The sequence below is a fragment of the Doryrhamphus excisus genome, chromosome 7 (genome assembly GCF_030265055.1).
Source record: "Doryrhamphus excisus isolate RoL2022-K1 chromosome 7, RoL_Dexc_1.0, whole genome shotgun sequence".
In the NCBI taxonomy this organism is placed as follows: Eukaryota; Metazoa; Chordata; class Actinopteri; order Syngnathiformes; family Syngnathidae; genus Doryrhamphus; species Doryrhamphus excisus.
The window spans coordinates 4,087,995-4,102,635 of record NC_080472.1 but is presented as its reverse complement, the minus strand read 5'-3'; the positions used below and the strand labels follow the sequence as shown (position 1 = coordinate 4,102,635).

The 14,641-nt window shown below is 45.3% G+C and overlaps 2 protein-coding genes across 3 annotated transcripts; one reads left to right on the top strand and one right to left on the bottom strand.

The window, feature by feature from the left end:
• The first annotated feature begins 66 nt into the window (after nt 1-66).
• slc7a6os (solute carrier family 7 member 6 opposite strand) lies at nt 67-3,933 on the top strand. Its single transcript, XM_058078867.1, has 5 exons — nt 67-311; nt 1,305-1,628; nt 1,698-1,913; nt 2,061-2,205; nt 3,211-3,933. Exons 1-5 carry the CDS (start codon nt 120-122, stop codon nt 3,345-3,347), a joined length of 1,014 nt encoding a protein of 337 aa, XP_057934850.1. The 5' UTR covers nt 67-119; the 3' UTR covers nt 3,348-3,933.
• On the bottom strand, nt 3,593-13,367 carry slc7a6 (solute carrier family 7 member 6). 2 transcript variants are annotated; one of them, XM_058078853.1, is made up of 10 exons: nt 13,252-13,367; nt 8,776-9,274; nt 8,582-8,707; nt 7,398-7,542; nt 7,211-7,334; nt 7,031-7,134; nt 6,873-6,969; nt 6,637-6,786; nt 4,675-4,858; nt 3,593-4,586 (listed from the first exon to the last, which is right to left on the bottom strand). In XM_058078853.1, exons 2-10 carry the CDS (start codon nt 9,221-9,223, stop codon nt 4,519-4,521), a joined length of 1,446 nt encoding a protein of 481 aa, XP_057934836.1. In that variant the 5' UTR covers nt 9,224-9,274; nt 13,252-13,367; the 3' UTR covers nt 3,593-4,518. The 2 variants fall into 2 exon arrangements, with proteins under 2 accessions (XP_057934836.1, XP_057934837.1); XM_058078854.1 differs by lacking the exon at nt 13,252-13,367 and adding an exon at nt 12,854-13,048.
• Nucleotides 13,368-14,641: the final 1,274 nt, after the last annotated feature.

The following is a 14,641-nucleotide window of genomic DNA, read 5'->3' as shown; positions in this document are numbered from 1 at the left end:
CGTCATCCCTACTGTGATTGGTCAGTCGAGCTGTTTTGTCTTGGCGCGCTCTCGTCGTCACAACGCGGCTCGTGCACGTCAGCAGCAAACCGACAGTCACACACACAAGGCGAGCCAACATGGAGCCCAACGCGACTATTCTGCGCGTCAAGAGAAAGCGGGGCACCGACCCCGCGGATGCCTTGCTGCTGGCCTGCAAGCGTATCCGACCGGCGGAAACGTCTCAGGTCCCCAGCGAGGCGGCACCGGAGCCCGGCGAGGCGGAGGTGGAGAAGTCGGTGTTCAAACTCGTGGCCACGGTGGCGACACAGGTAAACGTGAGGTAGGCCGCGGCTGAAGCCTCGGTGTCGCCGTGCTCGCTCCGGCGAACGTCAACACGTTAGACGTGACGGGGGGGACGTTAACGCGCCGCTGTGCTAATCAATTTGACGTAATTATGTCCGCCATTATATGCTTGATATAAAGCGTTAATGTATCTTGAGTTCTTTTTAAAGTAAGGGCCACTGAATTGCTAACTGTTGTTAGCTTAGCATGTAGCGGCTAGACGGGAAGCCACGCTAAACGTCACTTTGGAATTGCGTCATCGTTTGATCGCTCATGATGCGTTTGAAGACTCCTCAAAGACTTCGCCTTTTTCTTATATTACGTGAATATATCTTGATTTTAAACATACCACTCAATACTAAAAAATACATCCAATCTCATCACAGATTGACCCTTGACCCTGCGTCCATAACAATATGTTAAACCATAATCGATATTATGTTGATTTATATTGTTTTGCAAGCTTACATAGCTTGGTATTGTCCCATGTCCACCAGTAAACAACCTGTAATATTCAGAATGGAGGCTAAAAATGAAGGAAATATGGTTTATATTGCGTGTACTTGTATCGCATACCTTGGTATTGTCCCATGTCCACTAGTAAACAACCTGTAATATTCAGAATGGAGGCTAAAAATGAAGGAAATATGGTTTATATTGCGTGTACTTGTATCACATACCTTGGTATTGTCCCATGTCCACCAGTAAACAACCTGTAATATTCAAAATGGAGGCTACAAATGAAAGAAATATGGTTTATATTGCGTGTACTTGTATCGCATACCTTGGTATTGTCCCATGTCCACTAGTAAACAACCTGTAATATTCAAAATGGAGGCTACAAATGAAAGAAATATGGTTTATATTGTGTGTACTTGTATCACATACCTTGCTAGGTTCCCATGTCCACCAGTAAACAACCTGTAATGCAGCATGTCAATCAACATGTCAATAAAACACGAATAATGCGTCCTCACCAGGATGCTCCGGTCCAGACGCAGGTCCGGCAGGCGCTGTCCCGTCCCCGCATGGCCCACGCCCTGCGCCCCTCCGCCAACAGTTCCCAGCGTATATTCGGCGACCTGCGGAGCGCCAAGTGCGGCCTTCGCCGGGAGGAACGCTACAGAATACTCTCCAGCCACCGTGCCGGTTTGTCGCTCCCGGCGCAGCCCCGTAGCCACCAGACTGGCGACGGTGTGGACGGCGGCGGCGAGAAACGGGACAAGTGTTTAGGTGTGGGGGAAATCCAGGTGGTTGATCTGGTACATGAGGATCTACCGGATCAGGACAAAGCTCTCGGCAAGGTGAGGACACGCTCGTTGGATTGAACATCAAAACAACAACGAAGTTCCGTGGTTCCTATTTTATTGCAGACGCAGTCCCAAGACCCTGACGTGATTCTCTGCAACAACACAAAGATGCTGCGAGAGCGTCTCAGCATCTCCGCCGACACGGCGGCGGCGGTGGCAGAAGAACGCCCAGACCAGGAGGAAGACTACGTGTACGACCTTTACTACCAGGAAATGGTCACGCCCGGGTGGATCCAGGACATCCTGTCCGTCAGCGCCTACGCCGACGAGGGAGAACTGGTGTGTGTGGATGGATGGGATGCAGGCCAAGATGAATGAGTGCTGACATGTGAGTGCGTGATTGGCTGACGGCGACGCTAGCGCTGAGGGGTGGGGGGGGGGTCGATTGAAGGTTTTCTTGGTCATCATTGGGATGTTCTCGTCTAGGTGCCCGACCTGGTGACTCAAGAGGAGGAGGTGTATGAAGATGAGGATGATGGGAATGAGGAAGGCAACTGGAGGAACGACTACCCCGACGAGGAGAGCGATGATGACAGCGACGACGACAGCGACAGAGAGGAACGCTTCGGCGGTATGTCGTATTTTGAGCATTACATCTACTTGGGTACAAGATACTTTGAGTGCACGAAGAAAAGTACAATGGAAAATATTTTTAATCTCGCGAGATCTTATATTGTATATTAGCCATGAGGAATGTTATGAGACATGACATCAGACTATATTACGTTTCACATGGTATGTAAACAAAGAATAATGGGAGTGTACGGATGACTATAGGGGTGTTATTTTATGTCTGAAGGGCTCTAATGTTAAAACTAGAAATTCTTTCTATGCTGGACAAAATTGTTCCCGTTTATTCATTCATTTTTCTACCGCTTTTTCCTCACAAGGGTCGCGGGGGGGGGGGGGGGTGCTGGAGCCTATCCCAGCTGTCTTCGGGCGAGCCAGCCAATCACAGGGCACATATAGACAAACAACCATTCACACTCACATTCATACCTATGGACAATTTGGAGTTGCTAATTAACCTAGCATGTTTTTTGGAATGTGGGAGGAAACCGGAGTACCCGGAAAAAAACCCACGCATGCACGGGGGAGAACATGTAAACTCCACACAGAGATGACAGAGGGTGGAGTCGAACCCTGGTCCTCCTAGCTGTGAGGTCTGCGCGCTAACCACTCGACCACCGTGCCGCGTTCCCATTTATTAATATTGAAAATATTCACCATACGAGGTGGTGACCGTAAATGCCCCCCCCCCCCCCTGCATCCTTGTGAATACGTGGGTCAAACGGCTGCCATCATAAAGCCTGATGTTACCTTTGACCTGTCATTCAAGTGAAAAAAAAATGCTGTAGTGGCGTCACCTAAACCATAAATGGTTGCTAGCTTCATAGCTCTGATTCTCATCACCTCAAATGTGTAAAGTAAAACACATTAAAACAAAAAAAAACTGCCCCAGGAGGTTGCCTACAGCCACAGCTACACTGTCATTGCCTCTGTAGACCATGCAAGCGGAGACACTGCGGTTAATTGAGGAAGGACGTTAACGGGAGAAATGACGTTGACGTTGCAGGTTCCTGGGAGGAGGAGCACTCGTACAGCCGCAGGAGCTGGCAGCGCTACCAGAGGGAGGTGCTGCACGAGCTGGGTTGCCACGACGATAATGAGGACGACGACGACGCGGACGGGAGCAAATACGATTCCAATTGATTCCCCGCGTGACCGTCGCCTTCTTGTGACCTGTGTGCAGGCGAGCCGTGAGGACCTTCTCTCGCTTCTGGTGGCACGTCTCTCTCACACACACACACACACACACACTATGTGCCATGATGCAATCATTCACGTTCCTGCAGTCAAGCTAACAAGCATTCCCCCCCACAAAGCGAAAGTGAGAAGGTCTTCAGGCTGCAGACAGGCCACACAGAATGGACGCCATTTCTATTTTTTTAAACAAGCGGTGTGTGTGTGTGTGTGTGTGTGTGTGTGTGTGTGTGTGTGTGTGTGTGTGTGTGTGTGTGTGTGTGTGTGTGTGTGTGTGTGTGTGTGTGTGTGTGTGTGTGTGTGTGTGTTAGACGTGTTGCAGATAGCGTGATAGGCCTTGTATGCTTTTTGTATTCCTTTGCGTGAGTTGTTAGAATGTTTTGTGGTCTTTGAGTCACGTGACTGTGTGTGATTGTCGTGGGGGCCGCCAGTTTTGGGTTGACAACGTTTTCTTTGAAGTTCTTTATGATATATGTTGGCTATTTTTTGTAAATATGTAGATGTGTATAAAAACTGAAATAAATGTAAAAGAAGCCTTTGTGTGGCATGTATCTTAAAACCAGGGGCTGGAAACCCCATGAACAATGAGACATGTAAATAAGATAAGTCATCTTTAATGCATATGGTAATTATAAATATTCTTATGAATAATCACTCTGAAATACTGCAGGTCCTCGTTAGCGTGGCTAAAAGGTTTTCTGTGGATGGACTCTTAACGAAATGAATTAAAAAGATAAAACCCTGCAGATAAATCAGCCGGGACGACTGATCAATAACATTGATAGTTATAATAGTAAAGTACTGCCTGGGTGATCCAAAGCAGCATCACTGAAACGTTCAAGTACCTCGGATGCATACTGTGTAGTGACAAAAAAAAAAAGCGAGTACAGCACTGTAGGAAAAGGCGGTAAAAACCTGCATAAGTCACAAGGCAAGTCATCGGTGTCGGAGGTAATCAGTGTACAGAAAAGGAATAAGTTAAGAGACGTGCAAGTGCACCGCTTCCTGCTCGATTCCAGAGTGTAAAGAAGTGCAGAACCAGCTGTTGCACGAGTCAGCTGATGTCAATAACACTTTTTTTTTTTTTTTACCCGTCTTGTAGCTGAGTCTCTTAGGGATGCTACTCACTCTTGTCCATCTCCGTGAGCACACAGAAGCACGTGTACTGAGTCAAGTGGGTCAGAGAACCTGCAGAAGAAAAAAACAAACAATGATGTCTAAAGTCGGTAACTACTTTTATGTCTAAAAGTGAAGAGTGGAAAAAAAAAAAACTCACGTAACACTTTGGTGACGATGGACGGGCGCTTGGACTCGGGAAGGTAGACCCCGAGTAAGTAGACGGGTACCCCCGACATGGCGATGGCTATTCCGATCAGAGAGGTGAGGGTGTCGCTGTAGAGCGGTACGGCCACCAGGAACACGGCGCACAGGCAGAACACCAACGGGTAGAACAGACTCAGCTGTGCAACACACACACACACACACCATTGCAATCTGGACTAGTAATCACAGACAGACAACAATCACATGTGAAAGGGCTCGAGCGTGGACTAGAAATATGACCGATTTGACCTCTGACCTCAACAACCTGGAGCCTCTTGGACTGCAACATCATTCAAAACCAACTCGGTTCTTGGTTGAAAAAGAATCCCTCAATTTTGACATCGATTGAGTAGAAAACTGACGGCTCGAGCGCCGACTAGAAACATGAACTGATCTGACATCCAACTGGGTTCTTGGTTGCCTTGATTGAAAAAGAATCCCTCAATTTTGACATCGATTGAGATGAAAAGTGACGGCTCGAGCGGCGACTAGAAACATGAACTGATCTGACATCTCACCTCAACAATCTGGAGCCTCTTGGACTGCAACATCATTCAAAACCAACTGGGTTCTTGGTTGAAAAAGAATCCCTCAATTTTTGACATCGATTGAGATGAAAACTGACGGCTCGAGTGCCGACTAGAAACATGAACTGATCTGACCTCAACAACCTGGAGCCTCTTGGACTGCAACATCATTCAAAACCAACTGGGTTCTTGGTTGCCTTGACTGAAAAAGAATGCCTCAATTTTTGACATCGATTGAGATGAAAACTGACGGCTCGAGCGCCGACTAGAAACATGAACTGATCTGACATCCAACTGGGTTCTTGGTTGCCTTGACTGAAAAAGAATCCCTCAATTTTGACATCGATTGAGATGAAAACTGACGGCTCGAGCGCCGACTAGAAACATGAACTGATCTGACCTCAACAACCTCGAGCCTCTTGGACTGCAACATCATTCAAAACCAACTGGGTTCTTGGTTGACTTGACTGAAAAAGAATCCCTCAATTTCGAAATCGATTGAGATGAAAACTGACGGCTCGAGCGCCGACTAGAAACATGGACTGATCTGACATCTGACCTCAACATCTTGTCAAGTTGAAGTAGATTTAAAATTTAAGTTGTTTAAGAATTGTGACGGCTAGAGTGCCAACTAGATACACGGACTGATTCGGCATATGATCTTAATGACCCGGGGCTTCTTAGACTGTAATATCAATCAAAACCAACTGGATTCTTGCTTTGTCCCTCATATAAAATTTGAAGTTGACTGAGAATTGTGACGGCTAGAGCGCCGACTAGAAACATGAACCGATTTGACATACGACTTCAACAATCCAGGGTCTTTCGAACTTTAAAATAATTCGAAACCAACTGGGTTCTTGCTTTGTCTCTCATATAAAATTTGAAGTTGACTGAGAATTGTGACGGCTAGAGCGCCGACTAGAAACATGAACCGATTTGACGATCCAGGGTCTTTCGAACTTTAAAATAATTCAAAACCAACTGAGTTCTTGTTTGACAAAACAATAATTCCCCGAGTGTTGAAGTGGAGTGACAGATGAGAACTGTGATGGCTCGAGCGCTGATGAGAAACAAGTACTGATCTCGGGGCTTTTTGGACTCTAACATCATTGAAAACCAATGTGGGTTTTTGCTTTGATCGATACTTTTATCCCTTAAAGTAGATCTAAAAATGGAAGTTGATGGAGAATTTGCAACGGCGAGAGCGCGGACTAGAAACCTGCACTGATTTAACATTTAACATGACCTAAACAATCTGAAGCTTGTTGGACTGTAACCTAATCCAAAACCAGTTGCTTAAATTAACCTTTAAAAGGTTGATTGGGTGAGAAATGTGACGGTTCGAGTGCGGACTAGAAAAGCTCCACCAGGAGAACTGGGCTTACTTTGAGGGGCCGGTGGCGGTCGGGCTCCTTCCAGCGGAGGTATATTTGTCCCGCGATGGACAGGCCCATGAAGAACCAGTAGCTGAAGCTGTAGTAGTTGATGAGCTGGAAGACGTCCTCCACGGTCAGGTAGATGAGCGCCATCACGCACTGGACGCAAGACAAGGTCACGCTAGGTCGTTGTAGTCGTTGCTTCTTCGCTAAACGAAGAAAAAGAAGCCGGGTTGTGTTCCTACGTTAAAGATGAGAGCAGGGATGGGCGTGAATCTCCGCATGTGGATCATCGACAGGGCGTCCGGAAGGTGACCCTCGCGTGAACCCACAAAGAACAGCCTGCACACGACAAAGGAGGAAGTGACACGTGTCCGCAAGTGTGGACGCTGTGCTCTTCTACCTGGACGCTGCGATGATGGAGGCGTTGAGGCCGCCGTAGCAGGACAGCGCCACGGCGATGGGGATGATCCAGCTCATCACGCCCAGCGCGTGGTCCGCAAATGTCTACACAGGACGCAGCAATTAGCCACCAGAGCGTAGCGAGAATGCAAACTTCCTGTAAGGAGCCGTGTCCCCTCACCACGGCCACGGCGTCGCTGGCCAGTATGGCGCTCATGTCCAGCACGGCGTAGTAGGCCACGTTGGTCAGGATGTAGATGACGGTGACGACGGGCATGGAGATGGCGATGGCCAAAGGCAGGTTCCTGCGGGAACGACCACAAGGTGTGAGACAATCATCCGAGCAGAGGACGCCGCAAAAGAAGAACCTTTCTGGGTTTTTGATCTCCTCGGTGACAAAGTTGAGCGTGTCCCAGCCCGAGTAGGAGAAGAGCGCCGAGTAGAGCGCCAGAGCGATGTTGCCGGCGTCTGTGGACGAACCCTGGAAGGACGAGTCGAAGTTGGTGGTGTAACCTGTGGCAGAGACGCAATTCAACGCCATTACTATACAACGCTATTCTTAGTCTGCCCCCATAGGTGGCGCTATTAGATAGAGATAGATAGAGCTAGAGCTGGAGAGAGAGCGAGAGAGAGAGAGAGAGAGAGGGATGGAGAGAGAGAGAGAGAGAGAGAGAGAGAGAGAGAGAGAGAGAGAGAGAAAGAGCGGGATGGCGAGAGAGAGAGCGAGAGAGAGCGGGATGGCGAGAGAGAGAGAGCGGGATGGCGAGAGAGAGCGGGATGGCAAGAGAGAGAGCGAGAGAGAGCGGGATGGCGAGAGAGAGACAGAGAGAGCGGGATGGCGAGAGAGAGACAGAGAGAGCGGGATGGCGAGAGAGAGACAGAGAGAGCGGGATGGCGAGAGAGAGCGACAGAGAGCGGGATGGAGAGAGAGAGAGCGGGATGGAGAGAGAGAGAGCGGGATGGAGAGAGAGAGAGCGGGATGGAGAGAGAGAGAGCGGGATGGAGAGAGAGAGAGCGGGATGGAGAGAGAGAGAGAGCGGGATGGAGAGAGAGAGAGCGGGATGGAGAGAGAGAGAGAGCGGGATGGAGAGAGAGAGAGAGAGCGGGATGGCGAGAGAGAGAGAGAGAGAGAGCGAGAGCGGGATGGAGAGAAAGAGGGATGGAGAGAGAGAAAGAGAGAGAGAGAGCGGGATGGAGAGAGAGAAAGAGCGAGAGAGAGAGCAGGATGGAGAGAGAGAGAGAGAGCGGGATGGAGAGAGAGCGAGAGCGGGATGGAGAGAGAGAGCGAGAGCGGGATGGAGAGAGAGAGCGAGAGCGGGATGGAGAGAGAGAGCGAGAGCGGGATGGAGAGAGAGAGAGAGAGAGAGCGGGATGGAGAGAGAGAGAGCGGGATGGAGAGAGAGAGAGCGGGATGGAGAGAGAGAGAGCGGGATGGCGAGAGAGAGAACGAGAGAGAGAGAGCGGGATGGCGAGAGAGAGAGAGCGGGATGGCGAGAGAGAGAGAGCGGGATAGATGGATGGATAGATGGATGGATAGATAGATAGATCTCGCCTTGGCACAGCTTGACGACGCCTGTGACGATGATGAGGAGGAGGGCGGCCACCTTGGCGTAGGTGAAGACATCCTGCACGCGTGTGCCCCACTTGACGTAGGCGGAGTTGATGAAGGTGAGCAGGCCTGAGGAGAGGAAACACCTCGGGAGATGAACGTCCACGTCCACGGCGGGAGAAGCGGGGGCGACTTACAGATGCAGGCGGCGGCGATGAGCCGGGACGCCACGTAGGGGGGCTCGCAGGTGGGGAAGAGCGGCTGCACCAGGTAGTTGGCGAAGGTGATGGCGATGACGGCCTGGCTGGTGGGCTCGATGATCAGCAGGGACGTCCACAGGCGGATGAAGGCGATGAAGCCCCCGAAGGACTCCAGGATGTACGCGTACGACGCCCCCGACTTGGTGATGGTGGTGCCCAGCTCGGCATAGCAGAGGGCGCCCACCACGGAGAAGACCCCGCCGATGGCCCAGATGACCAGCGACAGCCCGTAGGAGGCGCTGTAGATGAGGACGCCTTTGGGCGAGACGAAGATGCCCGAGCCGATCATGTTGCCGACGATGAGGCTGACGCCATTGAGCAGCGAGATCTCCTTCTTGAGTTGCACGCTCTCAATGGGAGGGGCGGGGCCGCCGTTGGCGGACATGTTGGCAGCAAGTCGAGACCGACGCAGGTGAGGTCTCTCGGTTGCAGCGAGCTGTCAGACACAAGGTACACAAAAAAAATTGAAGAAAATGCATGCAAACATTACCTGTACACGTAATAAACTGTAGCATGATGGCCGCAGGTTGACCCGGGAACAGATTATTTCCATCCACATTAGTAATCCCTTGTTTATCACTGTTAATTGGCTCCAGACGTGTGTATTTCTGCTCAGTACAACTCTTCCTGTCTACGACCTTCTAAATATGCTTTTTAACACCATTAGAGCCCTCTAGATATGAACTAACACCCCTATAGTCACCTTACACTCCTATTACCCAATGTAGGAAATAAAGGAAAACAAAATGCTCCTCAATACACACTGCTCTCACATATATTACCGTTATATGTTACGTTTACGACCTTCAAAATATGGCTTTTAACGTTATTAGAGCCCACTAAACATAATGTAACACCCCTATAGTCACCTTTACTCTCCTATTACCAAATACACGTGGTAGACTTGACAGAAAATAAGACACAAGGCATAATTAAGACGTAATATAGAATAAATGCCCTCAATGTAACATTACTGACCCCTAGTGATCTGTGTAGGATACTACATATCATCTTTGCGTGAGTCTTCTGGATGCCTTTGGTTTGTATTTTATGTCATTTAGACATTTTTATGCGTGTAAATGTTACATTTTCAAACTATTTTAAACTATTAATGTTCATATTTAGCTACAAAACAGCAATGAATTAATAATAATAAAATAATTAACAATAAAATAATAATTAAAATAAAAATAATAATTTAGAAAACTGGCGAGCGCGAAGAAGTGGCGAGGGATTACCGTATTTACCGACTGTTTAACACCTTAGAATGTTACGCAAATTAGGTGTTCAAATTAGGACTATTAGGTGTGTTTACACGGCGGACGAGTGGTTAGCACGCAGACCTCACAGCTAGGAGACCAGGGTTCAATTCCACCCTCGGCCAAAAAACATTCCAAAAAACATGCTAGACAAATTGTCCATAGGTATGAATGTGAGTGTGAATGGTTGTTTGTCTATATGTGCCCTGTGATTGGCTGGCCACCAGTCCAGGGTGTACCCCGCCTCTCGCGCAAAGACAGCTGGGATAGGCTCCAGCACCCCCGCGACCCTCGTGAGGATACATAAGTGGTAGAAAATGAATGAATGAATGAAGGTGTTTACACGGGGGTCGAGTGGTTAGCGCGCAGACCTCACAGCTAGGAGACCAGGGTTCAATTCCACCCTCGGCCATCTCTGTGGCTGGCAACCACATCCAGGGTGTACCCCGCCTCTCGCCCCAAAGACAGCTGGGATAGGCTCCAGCAACCCCCCCCCCCGCGACCCTTGTGAGGAAAAAGCGGTAGAAAATGAATGAATGAATGAATGAATGAATGAAGGTGTGTTTACAGTTACATAAATGGGACTTAGACGGCAGCACGCCAGTATAAAGTCAAACGTCGTCACCTGACAAGTCACCTGACACATGCTTGTAACGAGCGGGGGCCGGCCAAGGTCGAATGCCTTGTGCAATGTCTGCCTGTTCACACTAGTTTATTAAAACAAAAACAAAAAGAAAAAACTACACTGACGTCTTTGCCTTCTTGTTTAAGACAGAGTTGACTGCAAGTGTGTGTGTGTATATATGTATATATATATATATATATATATATATAGTTTCATTTTTTTCTCAAGGTCCTTCCCAAGATAGCACACATAAAAACAACGCTTACGCTAGCTTAGAAGTATGCTACCAACTGCTACACAGTGCACAGGTGTATAGTCTACAAAACCAAAATACCCCCCAGGGGGCACAACGGCACAGTGCTTCTTAAACAATGGGGCGGGGAACCCGCAACCCCGCAGGGGTTGCGTGAGAGGCAGGGATGACTTTCAATATTAGCTCAGACTTGCCAACATGTATGACTTTGCCTCTAAGCATGGACTCCATTTGTTGTGTTTATTTGGTGTCAGTCTCGGGTTCAGTTTGTACAGTATAGATTACAAAAAAAAACAGCTGTGGCTGTAGGAAACCTCCTGATGCGGTTTTATTTAACTCCACAACATGGCCATCTGCTCAAATCAACTTACTATGTTGTTTACATTCAACTCATCAGCACTGTTAATGCTTTACCGCCATTACAACATAGGTTCTGATGCTGCTGTGTTGTGCAGTACACTTAATATGTATTAGTATTACTAAATCGTTATTACTTCAAAAATGAAGTAGATGAACGTGACAACCAAACGCAAATATTTCCCCGTGCTCACCCTGCCACCGCAATCCGGATAAATGAGACATCACACCCAAAGTGCCACCCACAACAGCCATGCAAACGCCCGCCCGCCCCCCAGGGGAAGAAACATGACGGTTGCTCCTACATATACAACGGCTTTTCATATTTAAATTGTAAAGAATTCATAATGAACTAACTGAAGAAATCATCTGGGGGTGATTTTTCCTTCAAAAATGGAGCTTTTGGGTTGTGCAGGGGCGTCAAACGGCAGCCCTCAATCCCATCATGACTGAAGGCCCTCGTCTGTGTGCTAATGGATAATTTTTTATAAAAATAATCTATTCATTAAAAAATATTCATATATATATATATAATATAGAATATAAGAATATATTTGGTCTACTTTAAAAAATATTTTTATATTATATAAAAATTATATAAAAATATTTTATATGTTTATATATATATTATTATATATATATAAATCTATATTTAAATGTATATTTTATTATAAATATTATATTTATATTATTATATTATATTTATATGTTTTATTATATTTTAATATATATATATATAAATATATAAAAAATATAACATATTTTTATATAATATAAAAATATTTTTTTTAAAGTAGACCATATATATTCTTATTTTTTTTAAGTAGACAAAATATATTCTTATTTTTAAATTAAATGATATGAAATGAGACAGCAATCGCGCTGAGAGCAAAGCAAAAATCAATCAACCAATCAATGAAGAGCAAGCAGAGCCTCCAGTGGCAGTGGGAGGAGCCACAGCCAGGTAAACATGACCTACATTATACAAATAATGGCTCCCATTGTCTCCCTTTTAGGCTCTGAGACAGCAAACATACATTTGTTTTGGAACTTTCACACTCATTTTGTGATGATGCAGCTTTAAAAAAAATTGTTTGGCATTCTACACTATTTATTAACAACAATATCAATATTTGACGTTTAAATCCAATACTTTTTGGCATCTACATTTTGTCATGCAATAATAAAAGTCGATTCCCAGAAAGCATCTGTAACAAAAGCCGGCGTCTCGCTCGCTTGCTGTTTGATCAGGAAGCTGCTTTCACACACACAGCTCACTTCCGCATACGACTTCCAAAATAAAACCAAGCGGATGCCCGCTCACAAGGTATAACTCGCTCACTTTTTAACATTTTAACACCGTCTAAACATTTATTTCACCAAAAAAAGCACGGCGTCATGGCAGATACTGGTTTCATTTTAAGAACTTGGACGGTTGGCGTACAATAGAACAGATTAAACTCAATGAAAAATCACTTTATTTGTTGTATTACAATGTGGATTTAGTCATAAATGTCTTACCTGAAATGTCGAACCTTGATTTGACTGGTACCAAACATGTTTGCTAGTCTTATTTTGACATGAGTTGCTTGCTTTAGTATCTTCTGTTTACTCGGTGTCAACAGTTTTAATTAATATGAATTAATATAGGCTAAGCAGGATAATTTGACTGGACAGATTTTACGAAGGGTTTAAATATGTTTGGCTTTGGCACATACGTCCGGTGTCACCGCCGGCTAGCCACGGCTAGCTTGACGCGAAAGCCCCCCTCCCTCCCTTTTGTCCCGAGGATGCCTGATTAAAAAGTCGAGCAGCTGTGAATCATTAAAAAAACAACAACGACGCCATGTTGACGTGTTTTAAATAAATACACGAATAAATAAAATAAGAATCAAACAAGGAGTGTGTCTCGGTGGTACCTGAGCTGACCTCCTCTTCTGCCCGCTGGTGAGGATGTGACAGGCGGCCGACAGAGACACGAGTGCATCAGCGGCACCTGGAAACAACTGCTGCTAGTGGCTAATCGTGACGTCATGACATATGACGTCACGATTAGCTTTTTATGTTACAAGCGTCGGTTTATGCAATTTATGTTACACAAAAACAACAAATATATTTTTTTTGCTCATGTGTTGATTCTCCAGCAGTTTTGATTTATTTATGGAATTATTAAATATTTCATTTAATTAATTCCGAAACTTTCTTCAATCAATTGTGCCTCTTAAATCGCCAAGTGGGTGTGGCTAGCATATGCATTTTTTTCATTGGGCCCATATGGCAATCATGACAGAGCCGTGTGAAATCTGCCTGGTAAAAAGTGGCAAATTTGTGTTATATTGTTATTTTGATTAGTAGAATATATATGATACATATAATAGAATAATATTTGTAATAAAATATGTGATAGTAAGTCAAGAGTTCAAATTATTTTTGTATGAATTGCGTAACAAGGAAGCGCTGCTGATGGCGTGTGAAGAAAAAGTATGTAATTAGAGTCATCCTGCCAGGGGTCAGGGGTCACATCTGACAGAGCCCTAAGCCGTCACAGTAATTATCACGCTGGTGGAAATGTCACAAGTGGTGCAAATGATGGTGTCATCAAGTCCAGGAGAAGTTCCTTCCCCGAGAAGTATCCGGTCTCTTCAGGACACCTCAGAAACCCCAAACTAGAACTAATACCCAATATGTGCACTTCAAGCAGTTTTTTGTTTTTAAAGATTTGGACCTGTTTAAAATGGGGGGGAGAAATACAAAATATTAATATTTTGGGAATCTGGCACTAAAGTCCTAAACTGTGAGTTTTTGTTAAAAAAATTAAACATTTTTAAGGCACAAGTAGGTTAAAAAAAGTGACAATTTTAATCCAAGAGCAACTATAGGGAAAGCAGCTATATACATTTGATTCAAAAGCAGAGGTAGTTTAAAAAAAAATTAGCAAAAAATTAAAATTAATTAAATATTTTTACAGCAGTTTTTGTAGGGTCTAAAATTACTAATAAAAATAACCAAATGAAGTGCATTTCATGGAAATTAAAATTATTGCTCTTTAAAAGGTAAAAATCCTCAAAAATACATACAATAACAATAATAAAAATAATAATAATACAATAATACAAAAAACAACATACAATAATATATAAATTGTAAAAACAAAAAATATACTGTAATATATTCTAAAGTTTTTGGGGAAGCTGGCATTTCTTATACATTTGATACTGTAGACAAAAATAAAATAAAACAAGATAAAAAAAAAAATCCCACACATAAGAAGCAGAGCAGAAGGGAAAGAAGTTGATTGGCTGTCATAGA